Here is a 26,584-nt window from a genome sequence, read left to right as displayed (position 1 = left end):
TTTCCTACATCCCACTGACCTCCTCAATTTCACCCACATCGTGTTGATACAGCACTGTAACTGCCAAGGGGACCAAGAAGGTCAGGTCCTCCTATCTGCCTGCCCTCAAATGGGGACCCCTCAGCTGTCCCATTCCTTATCCCGACTTAGGGACAACAGAGCAGCTTCCTACCAGCCTCCCGCTGGGCAGCAATGCCTGGATGGATTCCTGCAATAGCAGCTGCAGGTCAGCACAGCTGCTGCCTCCCTCCTTTGGGGTGGGGAGAAAACAGATTAATCAATGAAACCAAATCTGATTCATCAGAAACTACAGCCATCTGTTAGCTTATTAATAGACACAGAACCCACATAAAGCACAGGCATTAATACTCCAGGAATATCTTTTTCTGGAGGAAAAATCTAGGTTAAGAGCAACTGCAGGGTTGGGGGTGGCGTTGGGGGTGTTTAAATCAGTTTATCACTTTACTTCTGCAAAACCAGATTTGTGGCTTTCTTCCCACCTCCCTCCAGCGCAGCATCTCACCCGCAGAAGGCTGAAGCCTTATGCACTGCTCAGACATAGTCCTCACCCCAGATTTTCTTTAGAAGCTCATTTTCACTCTTGTACCATGAGACTGAACAGGTGGGGGGCGGGGAGAGGAAACAATTTTCCAGCTTATTTTAAACCATCTCCATAATTTTTAAGATATGCATTTACACTGCGCGCATCGCTTGCTCTTCCTTACTTATAATCAAGCTATTTCTGCACCGCGCTTGATTCTCTTGTGAGAGCAGGCAGCCGAAATAAACACTCTGTATTTATCCACATCAAACAGTTTTTTTCCCAAGAGGAGCTGAAGTACCGCTGACGTGGCCTCTTTTTCCTTAACCTCCAGCTTCTTGTCCTTGAAGGATCGTGACCGGAGGAGCCGGCCTCCCTCGCCTGCAGCGCTGCGATTTGCCGTCCGGAGCAGACACAGAGGGTGCACAAGGGACACAATCAGCCATTTCACATTCATGTCATTTTTCTCACGCCTGACCAGCTCGATGTAGGGCAGCCAAACCAGCTGGAACACGTCTCGTTGTTGATGCTTGCGAAGGAGAACACAGGGAGCCCTGTCCTTGCAGCCAAAGTGGGTGCCGTGTTTCCCCTGCACAGCCCCGGGACAGGGCTGCAGGATTCACTGCCCCAGCCAGCAATGAAAGTAGTCAGGCTATCAAATGGGCCACCTACAGAGGTCAGGCAAACTACACTGAACAGCCCGGGTGCAGGAAAGCAATAGCAGTCCCCAGAGATGCGAACAACCCAGCCATGACCATAGAGGCAAGCGGGCAGCAGAGGGGAGCAGCAGCTCAAGACCTCAACCTGCTGTGTACAGAAAGCAAAGCTGGAGGCTGAAACAAGATCCGGGCTCCAGCAAAATGGATGATTTCCAAGTATTTGGAAAGCTTCAAGCAGCTGTGTGGAGGAAGAACACTCTCATAGCCCGCGACCAGGCTGAGCGAGACAGACACAAAAACAGGGTCTCCTCCAGAACAGAAAGGGCATTGAGGCTTTGACAGAGCCTGGAGGGCACGGGTGGCACTGGCCGGGCACGCTCTGCAGGCTCCCACTGCTAAACATGTTTGAGGGAAGTCCTCCTTCAAGGTACTTGACAAGCCTTGCCCACCCAGAAGACTCCCAAGGAACCTCCGCAGCTGTAAGCCATGTTTTGCAGGATCAGGAAAACACAGGACACGTCCCTGTGGACAACAGCGACAGTGACCTGCCAGCAAACCCAACCTCCCTACAGCAGCACCTGGCAAAGCTGAAGATGCTGATGTCCAGGCAGAAGGCTGAGTATGAATCCAAGATTGCAAGGTAAAGGATCTATAAAACTATGAGCCTTCAGGGGAGGCATCTCTTCCCGTTGTGTGCGGGGTCCTTAGCCACAAGCAGGGTGTGTGGATGCTGCTGCAGTCAAAGCCTCCATATAACACTGTGAATGTCACCGGAATCCAGCGTTACCGGATTAGGTTAGCAGTTACTCAGTTATTTTAATTCATTTTCATGTGAAGTGCTTGAGAAACTCCAGAGCATCTATGAGAGTTCTTTTCTGCAGGGCTGAGCAAAGCTCTTTGAAAAGCCTCTGGTCTGCTGCGTGTTCTTCCCTTTTGCCTTAATCCAATACTGAGCATTTCTCTAGGGAAGAACACGCAGGCTGCTCAGCAGCGTTAGCACTAAGTCATTATTCTTTACAAATTGCAAGCCATGAATTTAAATGGCTCTGAGGAAAGCGCTCATAAGTATTCTCCCAATTTCTAATCTTAGCAATCGAATAGAGATTTAGCCATTGCGTGTTATCGAAGCAAAAAGGGCAGCGATGTTTCCAAGCTCCACTTTACTAACAGCACCGCTTTTTTCATGTGCAATTAAAAGGAATGAACTTTGTAATATTGTTCATTAGCTACAAGTTACAAATACATCATGCGAATTGACATAAAACAAGATGCATCAACAAGCATCGTTAAAACAGATGGCAAGTGGGTACTGTTGAATTACACTTTGCCATGAATATTGTGTAAAGAAAAAAGATCCATTTAAGCTTTAATTTTTTGAAGTATTCCTCAATTTCTTCTTAGTAAAGGAACTCAAGGAACTTTTCCCAGGGTTTTAGTGTTTTTATTGTCTGTTTGCTGTATTCTGCTTATATTTTCCATTGCAGTTCAAGGGAGCTGCAATATAAGCAATATCCTAAGTGTTTCCTGAAATACGTTGCATTGCCTTTGCCTTTTGAATACCATAGTATTCCACTACAAAAACAACCAACTCCAAAACTGACTCCTTTGGCTATATGGTATTTATATATATTATAAATCAGGATAACTAAAAAAGGCAGCTTTTATTTTAATATGTAACACCATAAACTGGAAAAGAATCAGGGATGCCAACGTTTGTATTTATGGGAACGTATGTTAAAAAGGGCTGCTTTAAAAAAGCTTTATTAAGAAAGAGGAGGGGGGAAAAGACTGTAATTTACAGCGTTTGTCTTCCCAACAGCCTGGAGCAGCGGAACAGGGAGCTGCAGTCAGAGATTAAGGGTATGCATTCAAAACTGGGCCAGCAGCGCAAGTGGTACAGTCTTGTGGAGATGAAAATGCGAAATGCGGAAAGAGCAAAGGAAGATGCAGAGAAAAGAAATGAAATGCTCCAGAAAGAGATGGAAGAGTTTTTTGAAACCTTCGGGGAAATCAACAGATGGAAATGAACAGGGGTGTGCTCAGTTCGACGTGGAGCTGAGCTGTAGGAGAAAGGCCACCTCCTGAGCAGACTCCCCCGTTCCAAAGGCAATATGAGAAACCCAACAGCAAAAACTAGGCTGCCAATTATAAAGTGAGCAGTTGATGCAAACCCATTCAGATCCTGACTCCCTCTGCTCCACCCTGCTAATGCCAGGGATCCTTTCTCTTAGCAATGGAAAAATCTTTCAGACACTTTGCACTACCAGCTCCAAGCCAGCCCATGTCTTCTGCTGGGGAAGGATTTGTCATAGACGTTTTTCATCTAGCCTCAAGCCTTGTACTCATGCAGTCGATGCCCAAGTGACCGAGTGGTTTTAATCAAGGGATGTTGTGTCTGCTGGAGTGTGTTCTACCAGCCACCCCAAGGTCCCATAGGTAATACATGGGTTATAAGAATGCTGAGCTCATACCTGCATCCTTAAGTCAGCTGTTTCAGAGACAAATACAGAGGAACAATGGGACACCACAGCTGCATCTCCCCCTTGCACTTTGATGTGGTGCTGTGCCCAGGATGCAGAGCTGTTGTGCCATTCCTGTGCTCTCACTGAAGGGATGTTAATTTATGGATGAGAAGGGCTCTTACAAAGCCATTTGTTCCTCTGGATTATAATAAGCTTCCCTACAGGACTCCCATAGGAACACATTAGTCTTAAAACTGCCACTGGCAGGCTCCCTCCCTCCCATCCCTCAGAGGTGCCTTTCTCCACATGAGAAATGTGTTAACTATTTTGATACCAGCATTAATGACACATACACAGCTAAATATTAATATAATAACCACTGTTCTTTTATGTCACTGCAGAACTTTAACAAGAGCAATGGTACCTGTATACTTTAACCTGTCTTGTATTTAAAATTGGACTTTATATGAGAATAAAGTGTGGTTCGCTATTTGCTCTTCATTAAGATTAAATGCAAGAGCGGCCATCTACTTGGTAACTCGGTGAATCACTGAAACAGCTCATGATGAATAAGCAGAAACCACACAGATGTGTTTCTTCTTCCCCAGAGAAGAGCAAGCAGCTTGTTTTAAGATCAAATAGGAGTGAATCAAAAGGCCAGGCTTATCCCAGGAGGCTCCTGGAGGGAAGCAGCACTCCCTTATTCCATGCCCAGGGTAATGCTGCAGCTCCTTCACTCAGAAGGACATGCTGGCCAACCACTTCCGTGCATTGTGGGGTTTCCACACGTGCATCACTGGAGCATTAATGTGTTTGCCACCTTACCTTCACACCAAGTAATGGAGAACTGAGCAGTTTTTTAATCTGAATTCCAGGCACTTATATTCTTCCCATTTCTCCCCACCCCCCCTTTTTTAATTCATCTTGTGAGACCTCATTACTATGAAGAAAAATCTATCTTCATGAGTCCCACTTGCCTCAAAAATTGAGGTCTTGTTTAATCAGTTCCGTCCCTCCTTACCTTTCTTCACCTGTCCTGCCAACTCTAAGTACTATACATAATATACAGGAAATTTATATAGGAAATCCAAAGAAAAGGTATGGCTTAAGGCAAGGAATGTACTTGGATAATGCTTTGTAAAGTACTTCCCTGCACACACATCATCATCCTGCTTCTTTGCTCTTCTTTGTTCACTATTTAATGAATCAGATCTTCCTCTCCAGCTGAAGAAGCAACCTGAAAGCCATCCTATCACCAAATACAGGGGAGCTTTGCAATCTCCTAAGCATCCCTGCTCCATCCAGATCATCTGTTGCAAGGCCGTGTACAAAGAGGTAAAACTTCCATGCTCTCCACACAAGAACAACCTATGTTGCTGCAAAAATGGTGAGGCTTTTACAATGCCAAAGGCTGGCTGAGAGCCCTTGCCCTGTACCTAGACAGGCAGCTATATGAACCCTTCCTTTAATGGTACAAAAGCAATTTGATCAAAGCTTTGTAAAGGGCCTGGAAAACTCATTGCTGTCTCTGCAAGAGTATTCACCTCTTCCTCAAAGTAAGTACAATGGGGAGTATGTTTTTCAAGTTACACGTACCCCTGCCATGTTCAGTGAGAATGAAATGAAACAACATTGAGCACAAGGTGAAGAGAAAATTCTTCCAAAGTATGTGTGTGTGTGTATATATATATATATGTGTGTGTGTGTGTGTGTGTGTGTATACACACATATATAGCCAGTAGCTCACCTGAAACTTGCAACAAGCCTGACAATCTGATGCTGACACTATGGAAGCACAGGCATGGGAATACTGATCTGCCAGTATTACCAAGCAAGCTTCTGTCACTTAAAACCCCAAAATTTCAAACCACACCTGACAGTAAACCCAGCTGCTGTTCATATGTTCATGTCTCCAGATGTTTCAGGAGAAAGCAGCTTCAGCCACCTCTTAAAGCTATTCTTCATTCCCTTATCATACCAATACTTACCTTATGGTTAAATGGAAGCTAAAGCGGCAACTGAAACTTTATGGTTTAGGGCAACTAAGAGCACACCATTTTGGGTACAGAAAACATTCCATTTCAACACAGGAAGAATCAAGAAAAAGAGAACATAACTACAGTAAATAAGAGAGACTGCTCACGGTTTTTAAGTGTACATATTTATTTGTCATTTTACAGTGGCTTTAGTACGGTTTTACGATAAGGTTTTTGGAGGAAAAAAACAAAGCTTCAGCATGAGGCTTGAAGTAGAACTTCAGAACGAGTTATTGACAGTTTTCCTGAAGAAATTCTACTTTCCTTGAAGAAAATCAATCAAAAAAAAAAAAAAACCCAAGGAAGCACAACTGCTGTTGATAAAAAAAAACCAACAAAACAACTCAAAACATTTTCTAGTCATCCTGAAAACAAAATCCAGCATCAGACAAAATAGCCACTGCATTGAAAGGAACATGTTCCTATTGCACAAGCATCAAGAATGAGATATGACAATCAAAGCCTAATTTCATAGGCAAAAGAGGCCACATGTATCTATATAATTAGACTTCAAAGCACATCTTTCTTCTGAAACTATATACCATACTGTAACTAATATTAAGGCCATAAAATCAGAACACTGTAATAAGTGATAGGGCTTGATGCTACTTTTTGTGACATTTGGTAAACAGAAGGTGGGGAAAGGGAGGCCAAAACGAGCCATAGAAAGCATTCCAAAGGGAGTTAAAACTTGAAGGCATCTCAAAAGGAACTCTCAAAGAACTGAGTTTTGGAGGGGGGTTATTTTGAGTCATTAAATAAAACTGGATTTCATAACAAGTGACTCAAGGAGCCTATTCTACTCTTTAATAGCATGTGTTCTGGAGTACACTATAGAATATATTCTCTGCAATTAACATTTGGATTTGTATGAAAACAGGTAATTATTTCTATTTGTTATTCCCTCTTCAAAATAGATGAAAATTTATATAATCTTTATACATTATCTTAATGACCAGGTAAGGCTTCACTGCACTGAGTTAACTGCACGCAGGTACCTGTGAGTTGCTTTTAATTAGCTGTCTTGATTACACTAAGCTACTAAAACCACATGGGGAACCCAACACGTCATGTAACTTCAAGAAAGGGACAGTGATGCTTTGCTATCTTTTCTAACTGTGTTCATTTTAGTAGTGTACACAACACTTGAAAGCAATAGCTCCAAAGAAGCAGCAACTACCATGGACATTTAAACGTTTTACTTGAGGAAAATCTGGGAATCTGATGAAGCTGAAAATGCACATTGGTTCATTTTTATAAAGTTTGGCTTGCCACCACTTAAGAAAATATAGGTATCAAAAACGGACAAATACACTGCTAACCATCTGTTACATCTTCTTTTAAAAAATTAGCACCAATTTAAGCATCTGAATTCATAGAAAAACTATGTGACACGCTTGGTTTCTCAAAAAAGATCTTCCCCATTAGAAGACAACACATTAGCATATGCTCACGGGTATTAAATTCACTTTGTTATCAGTAACAAATAGGACTGCTCCAGGTAGCGAACATAAAATGTTGTTCTTACCCGATTACATTCTTCTCTGCTTTTGTTACCCTAAGAAACTAGAGAGTGCTGAGCTACAGAAACAAATACACAGGGATTTGCTTAAGTACACCCTAGAAAGCATCAGGGTTTTGGACTAGCATTTCAGAGCAGGGACAATGTCATCCTGTGGTATATTCATATAGCATCTACTGCAGTGGAGTCCCAATAAACAGATGTTCTGGCCTCACCACAGCAGATACAACTACCTTTATGATGTGTAGCTAAAGGTAATAAAAAGCTTTTTGTTGAAAAAAAAAGAATCCCAGTGCTCATAGCTATCTGAGCTCACTATAGGAACACACACTTTTGTAACTTTGTTGTTTCTTTATCTAATAAATGGTTAGGTAGTCACATTGCTATTCAAGTCACCTACGGGCGTTTGAGTACAAGACGTTTCTCAAATGATCTCTTACTATGTGTTAAATTTCAGCCCATTAAAAAGATTTCTCATTTCAATTCTCTGAAAACAGATTTATATTTAAAGGAACACACTGATCAAATCCATCAGAATAGCAAAGATGGCAACCAAAATTTAAACACATTAAACTTCCACATCATTCCTTTTTACATTATATACTGGCTGTATTTAGAAGAATCCTAAAGTGCTTCAAACCCAGCAATTAATAAAAGTTAATTTCTTCTGTGCAAAACTGCAAGCACCTTTCCAAAAAACAAACAGCAGCATCAAGGAATAAAAACCTTAAAAGAGTTACATGTATTTTCTCTATTTTGTTTTGAAGTCTTGGACCAAAATAATTTGCCATACTTTCAATAACAAATTGCAGAAGAGTGTATTTTATTAGTTTAATTTCATACTGGGCTTGTTATACACATACTGTTTGAAATAGCGGACCCAGGGAAATTTATAGCCACGAAGCAACATTGTGTGGGATTGAAATCCCACAACTAAACTTTTAGCTACAAAAATAGTAATTTTATAGAACACAAACAGAAACGATGGTTATCTCCCCACTTTCCTCCAACACTAATATGAGAAAAGATGGTTTACTTAAAACATTAGTTTAGCTCCAAGCATTCTTAGCATGCAGAGCGGGCAAAAAATAAAACTGATCTGAGAAGTTGTGTAATAAGCTTTTAGAACATCACCATCACTCATGTAATAGACAATCTAAAATATATGTAAAATAATGAGCCAGAATACACTTTTTCACTTTTTCTGTCATATTTCAACATCTTAAAAAAAAAAAAATAAAACCAAAAGACACTCTGGAAAAGCAAAGAAATCACTAGATTCATCTATAGGAACTCAAGTCCAAATTCTGCATCTGGGCGCTGGTATCCCTAGATCAAAACCAGTTTTGAGCAGGAATTCCACAATACACCTCCCAGGAAAGAATTTGGTTCCCAGTATATGGTATCACTAAGTTTAGCATCAAGCCCTGATAGAATCCATATGACATATGTAGAATATACAGACAAAGGCTGTTCAGCATTTACCCCCCACCATGCTTAAACTTCCACTTCAAGTGTCACAGTTCAAATGAAACACTCCACACAAACTGTATTGCTGCAAGACTGAACCCGTACTCCAAACCAGCATTATGTTCAGGAAAGATTTGTCTGCACTTTAACATCTCAACTTCCAGCACACGTGAAAATAGAGGACTGCACTTCTGCCAACAGAAGGGTCATTCACTCGGTTCTTGGAGACTTGGGATGTCAGCTGTATTTTGAATGTCTAAATGCTACTTAATTGATAAAATCAGGATTTAAAGCCAAATAGATCTAAAAAGGAAACCAACTTTCCTTTAGGAAAGGAAAATTGAACATATGGAATCACTTTTTTTTCCTTAATTAATTTTGAATAAACACATATGCTCTGTTAGGTCTTTAAAAAAGACAACAAAAACCTCCAGAGCCCTCTGGTTCCTTATAGCTTCTGAAACTTACCAACCAACTAGTTAATTTCTAGTTAAGGTTGAGTTTATTTTGACAAGGAAATGCAAACCCTTACGGAAGCATTACAAAACTTCCAAGGCTGTTTGCAAACAGTAGTTTCCAGTCATTAGACTAGTTTATTTTGTGTGATTCATGCAGACAAAGCCTTAATTTTAACATTCACTTCTCATCTTTTTCAATATAAAACTAAATTTGCCATATCACAGTATTTCCTCAAATCACACTTACAGGCTGCTTATCAGAGTTCAAAATACCAAGCTTTTCTTTCTAAAGATCATAGGGTTTTGAGGAAAAATGATATGAGCACAGATGAAATGAACTGTTTAAAACATACTCCATTTCTGCAATGCCATTCAGCTACTCAGTGTTCATATATCGTGTTTCTGGTAACTAATCTCATTGATAGCCATAGATCCTTCTTTCTTTCAGGTGAGCAGTTAAGATTACAGATTGTATCTATTTTGACCACCACTTATTTTTAGTCTGATTTCATCAACTGTTTATGTATACTGCAGTAGTGTTAACACTATACAAAGTCTCTCAAAGAAAAGTAACATTCATTTTTACAAAACTGAGCAGGTTTCTTTATATATATATGTATACACACACTCACATAGTCTTTATCTTTAAATACATATAAATATTTATAAATGACAAAGTGCAAAAAAATGGTCAATTGCATCACTTAACAAACATGATTTTAGTATTAGGAATAAAAGTGATTCTATTGCATGCCAAACTCTCAACTTCTAAACCCTTGTCAAGTTACATGTGCACTTTGTTCTCCATCAGTGAAGCTCTCATGGCATTGACGACCATTTCACAAACGTGGCACTGAACTTAATCTGCAGTCAGGAATACAACTAGATGCATATAATCTGCATGCAGTGAATTTATAGTCTATATGTGCACACTGAAATAGCATGGGAGCTTTAACATGTATCTATTCTGCATGCGTTTTTCTGAATATAACCTGCATATATGTCTTCTTGAGATCAGTGTTCATACAGGTATTAGCAATTTGATGTTGGTTTATACTGGAATCAAAATCCACAATATTCACAGACATTTCATGCATACTCTGAAGGCAGCAACATTTCTGTAAAACTTGGAAGCTTCAATGTATGCCATAGCAAGATGATGATAAAAAAGTAAGGTATGAGACTGCTTATGTACAAGAAGATTTACAAAGAAACTCAGTTAACCTCTGGGGTCTTCTTTTCCAAGAGCATATATACAAGCTAACAATATGCTCTAGGAGAAGTTCAGATACCAGTTCAAATCATGGAGATAGGGCAGTTGTGTTAAACATTAAATGACATTTGAATCACAGAATAATTTAGGTTGGAAGAGACCTGGAGGTCATCTGGTCCAATCCTCATAGTTTTGAGTAGGCCAAATCCAACAGGAAAAATTCAACTCTGAGTACCTAAAATCTTTGTTAAGCCTTCTAAAGCAATAACTGTTAAAATGAACATATCTTTTTCAACTGAAGTTGCATTGTGCTAAGAATGTGGAAAAATGAAATCCAAGGAAGTTACTTGCATAGTGAATCACTACTGTTCATTTTGAATAGGTCTTTAGTAATTTTAACTTACACAAATAACAAGGATTAAAAAGATGCCAAAGAACAGCAACCTGCACTGTTCTGCTATATGGTAAATAGCTATTTTTAAATGCAGGGTTTTTTTTTTCCAGTGACAAAAGTGCACTAAAAATATTTCACATATATTGTCAGTATCCAAAAATAAAGGTATCCATAGGTTTAAAACCAAACAACAAGGAGAAAAACCCAAGCCCTAAGATCCTGCAATTCATTTAAATAGAATTTTAAAAATCCAAGATTCCAGATGATAATTCTGAAGTTAATGTTAAGAACTTGGTTCATTTTGTTTTTTTGTTTTGTTTTGTTTTTTTAACCTTCTGGGACAGTAAAACCTTAATATTTTTGCTAGAGCAAGTTTAGCTATTAAAAAGTGGTACAATTTTAACATAAAAGTAATACTTGCATAAAGAGAAATTGATGCTTTTCAAATTATAAGGTCAGAAACAACGGAGGGTTTTCTTTTACAAGAGAAATATGTCAGTAATGCAGTGGCTGGCTGGGCCAGTATATTTTATAAGTTCTATTTATATATTCAAGTCAAGAGTATCTGGATCAACAGCTAAATATAGTGCCTTTAAGAAAGTGGTGTTTTACCTCATCTTGTACATCTCTATTACTCTTATAGCGATATAGTTTAGTCTCACATGCATGCACACACACACGATCCTTTAGCGAAGTTTCACACCTGTGCACTCCAAAGTGAATGTGCACAGATTCACAGGAGTGCAGTATAAAGCAATTTAAGCCCTACTCTACTACAAATACATTTTCTAATTCAACATATTATGCAGTGTAACAGGCAATGTTTGTATTATCTGGTTCTGAAAACTGTACTGATAAGCCTGTATCGAAGCAGCAAATATTCTCAATATCCTCTTCTCTGACACTGTATTTAGAAAATACATACTAAATAGGTTTTCATCTCCCAGTACAAATAGAGAGTTGTTCCTAAGGCCAGAATAGAGCTAAACTCTGTTAACTAAATACTTAATTTACAAGTGACTCAAAACTACAGCATTTTTCTTTCTCACTAGACAGAATGGACCCATTAAAAAAATGGAACACATTTACGCAGCTCTTTTTGAGGCTGCAAGTCTCTCCAACTCATCTGTCCTTTTATCAGAGTTCGCAGTGAATGAAGAGCATCACAGATAAAATTTCCTTTTCTGTTTGTTTTTGGTAAAGGACCAGTATCACAAGCTAGAAAATACAGAACATTTTAGCACTCTCTCCTCTTCTAAACAGGCACTGCTTCACAGATAAGTCACTCATCCTTCCTTAACGTTTAATTAAGCCACTGTATCTTCCACCCATATTTAAAGAACTGAAAAGTTAGACACACATGCTCACAGGTGAAATACAAAGTAATGGCCATATTCTTTACATTTCACACTTATCTCTTCTACAAGAAGATAGACAGAATTGGAAAGTGAAGCTAGAAAGGGCTCAATAAAATAAAAAGTGCTACATGGAAGAATATCTGCCCTTTAAACATAGAACTGACAGCACTCAATGTGTGAGATCACACTTACATACAAGGCTCCAGTTGTTAAATAAAGCAAACTGCCACATTCACACGTTAAAACAAACTTCATCGAGACTATACATTCAAAAAACCTCTAATGAGCAATACTGTACTAAAATGTAAACAACCATTGTGTCACAGAAGCCTGCTAGTTGGGACTGAAGATTCATGAACCCACTTAAGAGGAGTTATTGGCTAAAAGTCTATTATAACTGCTCACCTGAAATAGGCTGAAACAAACAAAAGCCTATAATAGTGTCTAGATTTAAAATCTTTTGTTCTTTAAACATTTATTTGCTTTCATTCTACAACATTAAGCAGGCAATTTCATAACAACTGAGTAAAAAAAACAGGCATTACTTTAGCAGAACATGCAGAACATGGAGTTTTTCTACTTGGTTCCATTAACTTACAAGCAATTCAGGCCCAATGGAAGCAAGAGATCTTTTCCAAAGTCAAGTCTGCAATCCTGGCTGATCATCGACATCCTTCGAGGGGTCCTGTCAAGGCATCGAGGCTGCTGTCTGTATCGGAGGCCAATGTTTGCTCTGTTGACATGGATGAAATGTCATTGATAGATGATGACTGGGAAGGACTGGTGTTGCTATTCACTGCTGCATCTGTGCTAAGTAAACCAAACATAATAAAATCTGAGGCAAGACAATATTGCAGACACAAATAACATCACTTTCTCCACAGAAATCCTTAGAAAAAGAAATAAAGTGTAGAAAAGCAAGCATTTAGTAGTCAAAACTAAAGGTGAGCTTTAAGAGAAGAGATTTTTATGCTTCTCCCTTTCTGGAGAGGAAGGTAAAGTTAAGTGGGGGGAGGCAATGTATAACATGAACAGCAGCAAACATCAAGGATTCAATCATGAGCATAAATACTTTGCATTATTAATTATTTTAAAGGAGTCCCAATTATGTTTAAGCCTGCATGAAAGGGATTTATTCATGCAGAGCCATAGAATAAGCATTCAGTGTAAAAGCTATCTATGCTGCAACAAGTGACGTAGCATGGTATTGATTATTTCATTTGATGAAATGAAAATGAAATCTGGGGAGAAGGCAGCTCAGGGTCTTGGACACACAGGACTCCTTAAAGTTTTCCTGTAACTTACTTTGTAACAATGGAAAACTACTGCACATGGAACTCCAAAGGATCTCAAAGAGACTTGAACAATGAAACTTTTGCCTACCTGGATTGTTAAGCAGGATATCTTCATTCACTAGTGCAACAGATCAGCACTGTGCATGACAGTTACAGGAGAACTACTGAAACAATGACTAACCTGAGGGCTGATCTTTTACCACACCATTCTTGCTCCTTTCTTCCCAATCCATTACTTCTTTGTATATTAATTCTTACATGAGAAGGGTGGGAAGAATGAGAGAAAAAAAATATTGTAAGGTCATGGAGGATTTGTACACAATTCCCATATGTAAAAAGGTCAATGAAATGGTTAAGGGTCAGTCTGGAAAGACAGCTGTGCAAGTATTTATTTTCACTTTTGTTTTTTTAAAGGCCTATAGCATAATCAGATAATTCTGTGGATTTTCTTTATGCATGACAGAAAGACATTAAGCATGTACCAAAATCAACATATTTTATAAACAGCTGTCCACTTAAAAATAGCTACCATCCCACCCCAAAACTTTAGGTGTATCTACGATGCACCGATATTAACTGGGGCAAAAAAGTCATATTTGGATTTTCAAAAGTCCATACAGACTTCCTTAATTTGGAGTAACATGATTTACAAATGGATTCAATCAGAGTTAAATAAACATTTTCATTTTCCACCTTGCATTAACCCAAAATAATCTGAAGTATACCTGTGCAGACATGCTTTAAAGAAAATATAAGCCAGAATCAATACTGAGATTTATAAAGTTATTTCACAAAATCAAGCAGCTTTCAAAGTAGTCAAAGATGTCTACTGCCTTTGGTCCTCTGATGGTAGCTGCTCAAAATTTAAACTGCTTCACCACTTAATGTATTTGACTACCACTATAAGGTGAATTGATTTCAATGCCACAACGCCGTGTGTTCTTTTGTTAAAGTCAACAGTTTAACCTATTTGATCAATAAATATGCACTGAGAGAAAAAAAGAAATCAAACAAAGCCACACACACCAAAAAAGCTCTTCTATTTAAGACTTCTAGAGCAAATGAATTTGTAAATACTGTCAAGAGACACGGCTTAAATAATGCACAGCGAGAAGAGGCGCATGTTGCTATCACAGGATTTTCTATCAAGGAAAAAAGTGTTGAGATTACAAACGGGAAGGATAAAAGATGAAAACTGCAGCATTTTATTGAGCACACGTACGGCAAGCCATGCATTAATAATACAAGTTCTTACAATAAATGTAATTTGACATTTCTCTTTTTACCTTTCCATTCTTCGATTGCATGTTCTCTTTCTTCCAATTGTGCATCATAAATTTGAGGTGGAGGCTACAAAGAGAAGAAAGTCTATAGAGTATCTACCACATGAGGTTAACACAACCTATCATAACTAAAACAGCTAAAAATGACAGCTTTCTTAGCGTTTTGTTACCTTCATCTCTGACAATCTAGACTCTATGCCTCACATTCATTTTGAGAGTCCAGAATTTGCTTTTACATCCTGCTGCCACTGAAAGGATGCTTAAAAGCACTACTAAAATTACACTCATTTTAAAGCTTTATGGGGCCTTACAGAAAGACCCCTTTTTGAAAAGCCTAGATTGCCATCACATAGGCAACTCCTTCTGTAAAGTAAAAGGAACTATCAACAATCACTTTCAAAATGAAATCAGCTGCACTTCAGCAGCTGTTCTTCAGGTGATTCTGCCCCTAATGTTGATTTGAAGGCTTTATGTGCGGCTTCTGCTAGCCAAAGAATGAGTTCAAAGCATGCATCTAACTAAAACTAAACTTCAAAGTTATTAAACTGGTATCTTAAAAGTTATTTTAAATGGAAACTTACAGCTTCTGCTTCAGCTGGATCATACCAGACAGTAATATAAGGATGACGTAAGGCTTCATCTACAGAAATTCTCTTGTCTGGATCTACTACAAGCATTTTTGATAATAAATCTCTAGCTTGGCTGGCTAGAAAGTAAAAATGAAAAGAACATACACATAAAAGAGCTGCAGAGTTTAGCATCTGACATAGGAAATGAATACTAGGAACATAAGACACGCAAGATTTCACTGAAAGCAGACCCACAAATCCAAACTTCCCTATACAGCTATGTATTTTTTGCTATTATCCAAAATAAACCCAGCAACTGAGACCAACTAAATTCAATTTTGAACAGTTCTGCTGTAACATGGGTCACAGTTTATTTAGCACTAATTACTGAACATAAACCACACTAAACATATTTTTTTTTAAGGTTATTAAAAATATCTTGGTACAGAAATAATCTGATCAGATTTCTGTATCAAATCAGTTTTTCTTTTAGAAGTGTTACTGCAGGATAACTGGCTACTCATTATTGCAGTGGCACTTTACTGATGTTTCTTTGTTGTTTGAATGACAATTGTACTAATAAAATAGGCTATAACAAGTTATTTTATGTATAAACAAATATTTGACCATCTAGAAAATATAAGGTGGGTTTTTTCTCATTGTATCAGTAATCATGTGAAGTCACAGGATAGCCAAAATAAGTTATATACACACATCAACTAGAAAAAGATAGTTACAAATAATTACAAATAATCTCCATAATAGAGAACATTTAAGCAACAGATGTTTTTCAATAGACTAGAATTAAGAGAATTAAACAGAATACTGGGAACAGGGAAATTCTTCTGTATTTAACAACTACTACTAAGATTCCAGGACACGTCATAAGGAACAGAAGGTATGGAGCTTCTTATATTGACACCTATTGCAATAAACATTTTATATTAGTTTTGGTTGTTTATGAGGCGTACTGCAGAGATTTTAAATTAACATCTTAAACAGAAAAAGATACAAAAAATCTTGCCTTACTTTTCAACTTATCACGATCAGATTCTGATGGAAATATCCAGTCTGGGAAGAGCTCTTCAAATTTAATACCAGGATATTTTGGCCTGTTTTCCACATAATTCCTCACTGTAGGCTGTAGTTTCTTCATAAAGTCTGCTGATGGTGTTCCTAATTGTTCAATAACTTTATTCCATTGATCAATATCTGCACCATATCTTTAGGAAAATCAGCTGAAGAATTTGAAGTCTGCACTATACAAAAATATCACTTACAGAAATCTGAAAAGTTAATGGAAACTCGAACAAAGGACACAAACATGAACTTCATTCTAGCATCAGCAGTATTCCAAGCTGCCATGCAAAAAGCTAGATTGACATAAAAAAAGAATAAGATTCAGATTTCATAATATTAAGGACAGGCCAGAAGTGCTGCACAATGCATTATGCCCAAGTATTTTTTCCTCATTATTATCTATTGGCTAGTATTGTCAGCAATACTTTGAGTCTAAAATCAGCTTTACTTGGCAATTGTATCCATAGCAAAACTGTAAGGACAGGAAAGAAGGGCTGCTTTGAATCCTCAAAGTACAACATGATACCATCAACAGTGAAGATTCTTGAAAGTATGGAAAAATACATAAAAAAGGCCCTAAAGCAAACAAATACGTCCCATTCAAAGTAAGGAATTTTGTGCTCGTCTCCTAAGGAAATCAGGCTTTGGGTAGCAGCAGTTTTGGGGCTTTGGTTGGATGCTTGGGGGTTTTGTTAATTTTCACCTTCAGAAAAGGTTCAAAGGTGCTCTGAACAGTGAATCCAGATTCCTGGAAGGTTTTGGCACATTCTTTTGTTTAAGCGTATCAATGGTGCTGATACTCAGAGACTATTCTCTTCTTAAATTCAGAATTTAAGTATTTTATGGAAGTTGCATTTACAAGCTGCAAGCTGAAATTGTGCCTCATGTTTCTTCTGGACTGCCCCTTCCTTCTGCTTTCAAGTGAGGGCATTTCTCCTAGACACAGTGACATCGGTTACAGAGATACCAGAGTCTGCTCTGAATAAGCCTCGCTGAGGTAACAAAGCTCATTTATCACACTCAGAAGACACTGTAGTTAATATTCCTGATACTTAAGTTTACTCAGATGTACATTTTTTCCTGATAAAAAGAATGTGCAATTCCAGCAGAGTCTAACCATTGACCTTGCAAAATGTCCTAGCTAAATTCATGATCAACCCATCCATTCTCATAGATAGATTTTGTAATGAAACAGTAAGTTTGCTGCACTTTGAATTAAGATGTATTATAAAAACACTTAGGTACTTCTATTTCAGTTAGTGTGCCAAGAATTCAGCTAGAAATATACATACACTCAATGCCTCATGTTAAGACTTTAGACTTCTGATATGAAGATTGAAAATTTGTTGTTGAATACATTCTAATGGAAAAACTGTATTCAAATCAAAATTAAGAAGTCAATACTGTTAACTCTCATGCTAAAACAAAGCACATACAAACGAAATTTTAACATACAACAGGAAATTTTGTTCCTAGCTGGAAAAATGGTTTCTGTGAGATCTCCACCAATCTAGATTCAAGAAGTTGCTTTTTCTTTGAGCAACACCACTCAAACTGAGCCCACTCTATTGTAGTCTCAGGGCACAGAAGGGAGGGATGGAAAACTTCATGACCTATCCCACTTCAGTAATAAAAACAGGGGAAAAAAATGTCTCAGTTGGATTGTTTAAAGTGCTCTACAGATACTGAAAGCTGAAATAAAATAAAAATAAACCCTCAGTGTAGGACTGAACTTGAAATAAGTTAAGCCTTTTATCAGAAACTCAAATGGGAGAAAACGGTAATTTCCATGTAAAGCAGGCAGCACATGCTGTGTGAATAACCTCGCAACCTGCAGACAAACTACCTTTCCTGTTCTAGCGACCTCGGGGTCAAAAGAACAGAATTTTAGCTCCTGCCAAGTATATCTGCCTACTTTCAGGGACTCTGGAAGAAAAGTTGAAAACAGTCCTTATTACAATCACAATAAAACATGATCGTCCCCAAGTAAGCATGAGTACCCCCTCATGCTTTTTGCATGAGTCAGGCAAATTGTTTCCTTCACCATCTGGTCAGGAAGAGCATTAAAACCACTGTGGTGCTGCTAGGTTTCCATTATTTCATCCTAGGTAACTACATTGCCTGGTTTTTCTACATTTGTTATTTCTAGTGCAACAGCCACTGCCAGTAACTGAGGTCCTCACACTACCAGTCAGGAGCAGCTCCAGTGCATCCATCATGCTGGCTATGCAGAGCACGTCACTCTACCCAGACAGAGCACTACTCTAAGTGTCTTGACAATCCTGTTGACCTCCATGGGAAGATACATGCTGAACTTGATTCATTGCTGTAAATCCCCAAATACTAAGTCAGTTTTCAGTTGAAGTATAACAAGCATACACACAAACAAAAAAAGCAACACTTCATGGCTGTTTACACCAGCATTGCCCATAAACCACACCACCAAAAAAAAACCCTGCAGCTGAAGGTAAAAGAAAATGACAATCTGACTGAAGCAGTCATCACTCAGGAGAAGTTTCAACAACAGTTATCAGTATTTCACATTAAAGAGAACTGAAAGTTTTACAAGAAGTAAAAACCCCTGTAAGCACAGCTATGCACTTTGGTAAGATACCAGGGGAGAAGACTCCTTGAAACACAGACTGGTGGAACTTCAGTGACCTCCAGAAAACCACAGATAATACTTGCTTAATCAACAAGTATGGACAAAATTTCCTTCATTTATTCATGAATAACTCAAAATAGCTCATGCTGACATGCAGGTGACAGACATAACATCCATGAAGAATTGTGTTAGGTTGGTCTGAAGGCTTCAAAAGGTAAAACAATAAGTATAGAAAGGAAGAAAGGTGGAAAACAAAAGACTTATTTAACAATTAATTGTTTGTACTACTAAATAATGCATGATCAGCTGCTGAAGATTAGTGTCATGAAATTTAGCATTGAAATTGAAAGTCCTCCTCTACAAGATACACTGATACCTGTGAACACATACTTGATATTTTTAGTGGTGGACTCAACTTCTTGCTGATGAGCAAAAATATAGTGTCTTCAAAACCCTGGACCACAAGGAGCTGTAGCTTCATATGACCTACAGGCATAACTGGCAATTGTGCTTTAAGTATATCATCTGGATTCTATTTATTTGCTCATCAATTCAGAACATCTCGTCCCACCACACTACTACTTTGTAAGACAGTATTTATAAAAGATGAAATTGGTTTTATTCCAAATTTTAGAATTGGAATTTGACAGTGAGTCAAAAGTTTGAAATGTTTCTAAGGAAAGATTTTGAAATATATCAAAACCTTCAAAGAACATTTACTTTAGTAAATGATCACTTCTGTTTACTTAAAACAGCGTATAGACTTGAGATTTCGAATCTCTAAGGCATGAAAACATAGATATGAGGGGTTTGTTTTTAATACAGTAAAATGTCCTACTATTACTATCATACAAGAAAGCAGGATTTTATGGAGATAGATCTGGGTCAAAAATATTGGAGGGAGAAATGGAGGAATAATCTTATACAAAAAGTAAGTCCAAAATAAGATTTTCATAGAATGCAAAAACTTTAAAAAGAAAAAAGGTTTTCTTTTTACATGAAATAAGAGTAACAAAAGATTTCTCATGCAGTGTAATTGCAATTAGGACACTCTTGCCCAGCAAGTGCTAATAAGCAAGAGAAAAATCTGACAAACTGAACTGTACAATAAAAGGAGTCTATTGTTCAAATAAATATCAAAATCCATGCACAGTAAAAAGGCACTTTGTAGTCTTTTTCTTGTAAAACTTATTATCTACAAAGAAGAAAATATACTTACTGCTATTTATTTTTTAAACCTAACAGTATCCTTTCTTAAATTATAAAAGCTGAAGCTCTTAATATGAATTCCATGGATTCAACCAGTTCAAAGTACATTAAATACAGTCTACTAAGAAAATAAAATGGAAAGCTCTACAATTTGGTTAATGACACTAATTTCAAATAGTACAGTAGATCTATTAAAACATATTCTTGAAAATATTGTTTATGCTTTTATACTTATACAGATTAAAAGAATTGTGTTTCTGTTGAAAGTGGAAGGGGATTCAAGGATGACTAGGGAAGGATACGATCAGTGCCTTGGAATATCACACAACCTTTCACCAATTCTCCCATGATGCACCCAACTGACCAGATATCAACTGAAAGTAAAAATGAAATGGTCAAATTATGAAGTATCATGAACAAAAGTGAGGAAAACAAACAAAAACATCTAGCATCTACAATAAAACACAACAATGTGGAAAACCAAACTGCTAACATGAATTTTCAATCATATCAACACCAACTGACTGTTGTTGAGTTTTGCTATTAGCATTCTGTGAAATACAATCAGTTTTTATTGAAACAACCATGAAGAAGGATACAATCTCTTCCTGGGAACAGGACTTTATGGAGGACCATTTCTGCCATAATGCACCCAACAGACCAGATATCCACTATCATATGTTAGGTGCAACAAGGACAAAAGATTAAAGAGGGTTTTTAAATACCACAGTTAGTTATTTGTAAGCTCACACTGTATTCCTATAGTCCTGCAGATTATTATTTGTCCTATCCAGAACAGCCTCTACTAAAGTTCTGATCCACATCTGCACTTGCTGCACAACAAGCTGCCTGGTCCATTAAACGTTTTTCATTTTCATTATCAGTAGCCCAGCAAGGTCCTGAGTCCCTAGTTTTACACAACCAAAGTGACATGTATAAAAAAAAGCATGGTATCCCCAAGCCCATGTGATAAAGCAAGAAGATGTACTAGCATAGAAGTCAACAAGACAACAGGACAACACATGAAAAAGATACATCAATAGAAGGGGAAAGGGAATAAAATACACACAGAGCAGAAAACTATTATATTCACCTGAATTATTACAGTGTAATTTTTGTTATTTCCACTACTATGATTAACATACTTTAACAACAGACATGGCAGGGGGAAATCAGCCCTCCCTCCTCCTTTCAAAGCTGTTAAGTTCTGAGACAGCTACACTTCAGACAAAGGATTTAAAGAGTTATTGCAGCAACTTACCATTCTCTTTATATCCCATTCCAAGGATAACCTCTGGTGCTCTGTAATACCGTGTTACTACATATGGAGTCATCATAAAGTTAGTACATGCTGTTCTTGCCAGTCCAAAATCAAGGATTTTGAGCGTACAATCTGATTTTACTACTATGTTGCTGGGTTTCAAATCCTAACAAGAAATTACTGCAGTTAGGGAAGGATCAACATGCACAATAATACACCACCACCACCCCCAGTCAACATGCACCAGTTCAATAACAACTGTCTATTCCTGTTCTGATATATCTGCTTATTTATACACAGACTAAAGACAAGTTAAATAGTGCACAGATCAGCACTCAGAAAAAAATCAGGGAAAACCAGAATCAAAGTTGTCTGCAGAGTCTATTTTATCCAGTTGTGCTCTGGTAGGATAGTTACATACATTTGCTTCCTTAAACACATACGTGGACCTATTTTACACATGAATAGTTGCATGGTAAAGGATACTAGGTTCCAAACACTGTCATTATTAGGGCATAGATCCTCAAGACATCATCATCCATAAGGCATTTATGTGCAGGAAAAGGAGTATCTCAACACACAAAGCATTAATAAATTGTATTTGTTGATAACAGATAAGCCACGTGCATTATAGTGATTAGCAAATTTCACAGAATTAGGATATAGTGCAAACACTAAGTAACTCATGAGTGAGGAAAAAAATAGATTACTTTAGGAGATGTGCTTAATGGGGACAGTCATTACTGTGCCCAAAGGAACACAGAGCTAGTGAAAACAAAGCATGTTCTCAGGCACAGAACTTCCTTTTCTTGAAGGAGATGGGGACATGCAAATAGTTCACATGGTTCTGCACATTTCAGGCAACAACTGTTCTGCAGAACACTACTGAACTGACTCCAGTCACAGAGTCTGAGTAATTTCTAGATGCAATTCCTACTATTCCATTGCTTCTGAACTATCCCAGCTCTGCTCCTTCCCCAGCCTGGTTTCTTTTCAAAACCAGACGTCTATTCAATAAAGAGTTTCCGCTGCAGAAAGGTCATTTTATTTTGATCCTAAACTAACCCAACCTAATGCTCACCACTTCAGCTTCTCCATTCAAATAACTTCACGCTTCACTGTGCAGTTCCTCTCATTGTCCATTTTGTTGTTCAACCAGTATCAGCTCTGTTGATCACTATGTTAGACCATATGAGCTCAAATTTCTCAGCAAATATTGTCTTCCTTTTAGCTTCAAATCACATTCACCATGTCAGGTGGAATTCAGCTGGAGTTCCAAGTCCCCCCCTGCTCCAGGCTCTTGCACACCTCACTCCATTATTTTAGGAACACCCGGTACCAAGACCACCTGGATACACATAAGCCAACTATATATAAACTTCCTTGCTCATACCACAGGATTTTCATGCTAGATTTTTTTCAGCAAAGATCTACAGGAAGTAGATTTGTTGAAATTTACACAGCTTCTCAATCATGTTTATGGATTGAACATAAAAGAAAAAAGCACATTAAACTATAACTGGATAGAGTTTTTAGACACCAGGCAAAAGACAGACATTTAAGACAAGTATGTCCAGGAAGCAGGGAAGAAACGGAAAGGAACAGAAAAGAAGCTGAACTGTTAAACAGACTAGTAATGAAATAAATAGATAAAAGCAGCAGCAGAAAATAGAAGGCAGCAGCCCAGGCACATGTCCAAGCTTTTGAGCATCTTCGAGGATAGAGATATTTAAGAGGTAAACATTACTTTTTAAGACTCATTCTTTTGTAGTTTGAAAGGTCCACAGATACTCATGTTTTATCTTTTAATCAGTTCAGCTAACCTGATTTAAGATCTATTTACAACAGTTTTTATCTTTGAACTAGAAAGATCTTCAGATTTAATAATATTCTTATGAATGAAAGAAATACACGCTTAGAAAACTGCAACCCCTTGCCTTCCCCCCGTTTCCTGAGAAAAATTATGTTCATAAAAAGTATTGTTAACGATCTAATACTACCTACTCTGTGGATGATACCAGCTGAATGGAGATGCTTGATACCACACAGCATTTGGTAAAGAAGATAAGACATTCTTTCATGATCCAATTCCATATGAATAACCTGGCACAAATTTGCATCCATCAGCTCCATGACCAAATATCTACAGCACAAGAAAGAAAGCATTAAGAAAACTCAGGTCTTACTTTTCATATCAGGTTTAAGCTTAGTGTTTAAGCTTAGATGTTTAATAAAAGTCATCTGCTTTGCTAACGTAAGTGTTAAAAAGCTTATGATTAGAAGAACCATGTATGACCAGTTTCAAAATCAAGTTATCTATTCAAATTAAGTAGTCTATTAAAAATCAAGTGTTCATTAGTCCATCTGAGATTAGAATTCCTCTAGTTTTATACACAGTAATACAGAAGAATAATTCTGAATTTATGCACCATGAAAAACTAAGACTGACTGAAGCTGATACAGAAATTGCAGATACTGCAATGTATCAAAAACTGATGCTTCCTTTCACTGTATTCTATTTTTTAAATAAGAAAAACACAACAAGAACTAAGAAGATATAATTAATTTTCAAGTTGAAATATCCTCTGCTTATCCACTTCAGATACACACACACTCCCGTTTATCCAAGTAGCCCATTCACAAACCACAACAGCGCATTCACTGGAATCTATGAATACTCCACCAATTAAACTGCCATGAATCCTTTCTAGACCAACTGACATTGCTTGCATCAATAAGAAGTATCTCCAGTTCTTAATTGAGGCCAAAAATACTGTTGTGCTGATGTGACTGGCATGGCAAAAAAATGGTATCAGGTTATGAAGACTGAGCTATTATCCTGCAGTGACCCATTTAGCTAAAGGACAATGCACGCAAATCAGATGCCTATGCAATCAGCAAAGTATGGCAGGCAGATGACTGAAAGGTGAATAACACTTTTATTTCCCACTTCCATGATATGCATGGAGTGAAATAACTTTCTTGATCTTTCATAAAAAAAATCTAGAAATAACAACTAATTAAAGGCTAAATTCAGCTTTCAGCTACCCTTTATTTTCCAAGTGTGAATTCTGTAGGATACTGGAAACAGAGCTCCGGGGCTTGGGGCAGCATTTGTCAGGAAAATTAAAACAAAAAAACTAGTACTTACACATCCTGAAATTCTTCTAGTGACTTCTGTGGTGTAAATACATTTAATAAACTTATTATCTATAAAATAAAAATTAGGAGAAAATTCCACATAAAAATTCACATAAAAATCCATTATCTCATTAGTTATTATACAAAATCAAATGCACGCTGTTACTATATACAATTTGAATATTACTTGGCTTCACTGAGCTGACATGTGCTGAAAACCTGCCAATTCAGAAATAGTTCAGAACTGCAGCATGTATGCCAAAGGAACTAAGGGCAAAACCAGTTTTTTCTTTTTAAAGTTACATGACACCTCTTATCTTGGTTCCCCAGCGACTGAAATATATCCAATTTTTTGCCCATAAATAATAACCCCTGGTTTTAAAAACACATGTGATGCAAAGAATTTCAACCAAGGCTGTCAAACAACACGTACACAGAGGTGCCCCACACCATCCCATTAAACTTGAATTATGATGTACTGTTTCCAGAAGAACTGCTAAAATTACTGTACTGCCATCCTTAATAACCAACTTGCTTTTATTCTGCTACTTCTGGACTTCAACAAAAGCTTGCTTTGAAATCAATCCCAAAAGGCTGATTGACTCCAGGAAGTTTGAGTCCTGAGGGTACAACTTCCAACGATCAGCGATGTTTCTAGTTCATGCTAGTATCAGAACACAGCTGTCACGTAAACCTTATATTCTTGTACTCAAACATTAAGGTATTGACATTAAGGCTTGTTATTTTAGAAGGTTCCAGACTTCAATATATGCATTGTCCACAGTATTTCACTTCTGTTTACCAATAAACTGTTAGGCAGCGCTGCACCCCTGCAGACCCCACCACTTAAATACTGTATTTAATGACAACCTCATCTAAGCTCAGAAGATTTCGCTACAGTGCAGTTACAAGAGCCAAAACCACAAACGAACGCACTGCCAGACAGACTTTGTTGCAGGACGGCTTAAAAAGGCAAATGTAATACAGCAAGGCCAGTACTATAAAGCTGAAACTAACAGTAAACCTATACCAACAATATAGCAAAAACCTCCTCATCCTGGCACTTCACATGCCAAACAGCTCTCCGAAGAGCTAAACCATCCATTGTGGAGAAGTGCACTACCAACAGCCAGACTTTCCAGTCTTTCTCTCACTATTTTTCCATTACTTTGGTTACAAATGCTGAGCTTTTCCTGACAATTGACAGTAACGGGGGAGAAACACAAAGCCAAACTTACATTTTTGTGATTGACGCATTTTAAAAGAACAAGCTCTCTGTAAGCCCTTTTTGCGTGGGTTTGATTCTGAAAAGGACGACTCAGCTTCTTTACAGCAACATTTATTCCAAGGACTGTATCAAACGCAGCACTAGAAGTTTTCAAAGACAAACAACGTAAGTTGAAGTCTGTTTGAGGGAGAGAAAAAGTGAGGAGTAAGGAAGGAAATCAAGATTTGTGACAAAGCCTATTCACTGCCTTCATGTAATTTTCATTTAGAAAACAAGCATCCTTTAAAATCTACACATCCTTTAATAGACACACATAGGTTAAACAGAAGGCACTAACACTCATCAGATGTCTTCCTGCCCTCCTTTCTGTCTTAAGACCAAATCTGCTGACTCAAAACTCACATTCAAAATCGCAAGATCTAAAAATACTTGAAGCTAATTAAAAAATCAAGCAGCATTTCAGTTGCCTCATCTGTATTGCTGAATATTTTTGACAGTGTTGCTGACTGACAACCACTTAATATGTGCAATAGAAATTTATCTTTGCTAAAGGAGAGTCACAACCACATCTCTTTGATCCGTTCTGCAGCATCAGTACTCTCCTGTATCTGGATAATAGTTATGGACAATTGCAGTGTGTAGCATAAAATTACGTTCATCAACTGGTTTTGGGAAAATCCATAGAATTGAGAAATATGAAAACCTGATTGCAGGGAGGAATACAAGAGTTTAAGAAAGTGAACACAACCATTAATTTTATCTCTACAGTTTAAGGTCAAGGTGTAATCTTGCTTTAATAG

The 26,584-nt window shown here is 37.7% G+C and overlaps 2 protein-coding genes across 5 annotated transcripts in view; one reads left to right on the top strand and one right to left on the bottom strand.

Moving 5' to 3' along the window:
* The first annotated feature begins 1,093 nt into the window (after positions 1–1,093).
* LOC136019874 (rho GTPase-activating protein 24-like) lies at positions 1,094–4,152 on the top strand. The gene is made up of 2 exons (XM_065690468.1): positions 1,094–1,840; positions 3,020–4,152. Exons 1-2 carry the CDS (start codon positions 1,602–1,604, stop codon positions 3,225–3,227), a joined length of 447 nt encoding a protein of 148 aa, XP_065546540.1. The 5' UTR covers positions 1,094–1,601; the 3' UTR covers positions 3,228–4,152.
* A 1,649-nt stretch (positions 4,153–5,801) lies between these two features.
* The window catches only part of MAPK9 (mitogen-activated protein kinase 9), a 28,043-nt gene continuing 7,260 nt past the window's right edge, over positions 5,802–26,584 (bottom strand). For 2 of the 4 annotated variants that reach the window (XM_065690267.1, XM_065690268.1), the window contains exons 3-12: positions 25,795–25,924; positions 24,567–24,625; positions 23,420–23,558; positions 21,416–21,581; positions 20,457–20,528; positions 16,290–16,472; positions 15,273–15,397; positions 14,695–14,758; positions 13,590–13,661; positions 5,802–12,918 (exon numbers count right to left, since the gene is read on the bottom strand). In XM_065690267.1, the coding sequence (XP_065546339.1) occupies positions 12,776–12,918; positions 13,590–13,661; positions 14,695–14,758; positions 15,273–15,397; positions 16,290–16,472; positions 20,457–20,528; positions 21,416–21,581; positions 23,420–23,558; positions 24,567–24,625; positions 25,795–25,924 (1,153 nt within the window). In that variant the 3' untranslated portion in view covers positions 5,802–12,775. Of the gene's footprint in view, positions 12,924–13,589; positions 13,662–14,694; positions 14,759–15,272; positions 15,398–16,289; positions 16,473–20,456; positions 20,529–21,415; positions 21,582–23,419; positions 23,559–24,566; positions 24,626–25,794; positions 25,925–26,584 lie in introns of all 4 variants that reach the window. The other 2 variants (XM_065690269.1, XM_065690271.1) reach the window with 2 other exon arrangements.

Source organism: Lathamus discolor, chromosome 10 (genome assembly GCF_037157495.1).
Source record: "Lathamus discolor isolate bLatDis1 chromosome 10, bLatDis1.hap1, whole genome shotgun sequence".
NCBI lineage: Eukaryota > Metazoa > Chordata > Aves > Psittaciformes > Psittacidae > Lathamus > Lathamus discolor.
The sequence above is the reverse complement of the archived record's forward strand: the minus strand, read 5'-3'. Positions and strand labels throughout refer to the sequence as shown.

Bases quoted from the DNA above. Each gene is read 5' to 3' on its own strand.
- LOC136019874 (XM_065690468.1), top strand. From the start codon at position 1,602: ATGTTTGAGGGAAGTCCTCCTTCAAGGTACTTGACAAGCCTTGCCCAC. The intron at 1,841-3,019 runs GTAAAGGATCTA...TCTTCCCAACAG, and splicing joins TATGAATCCAAGATTGCAAG to CCTGGAGCAGCGGAACAGGG.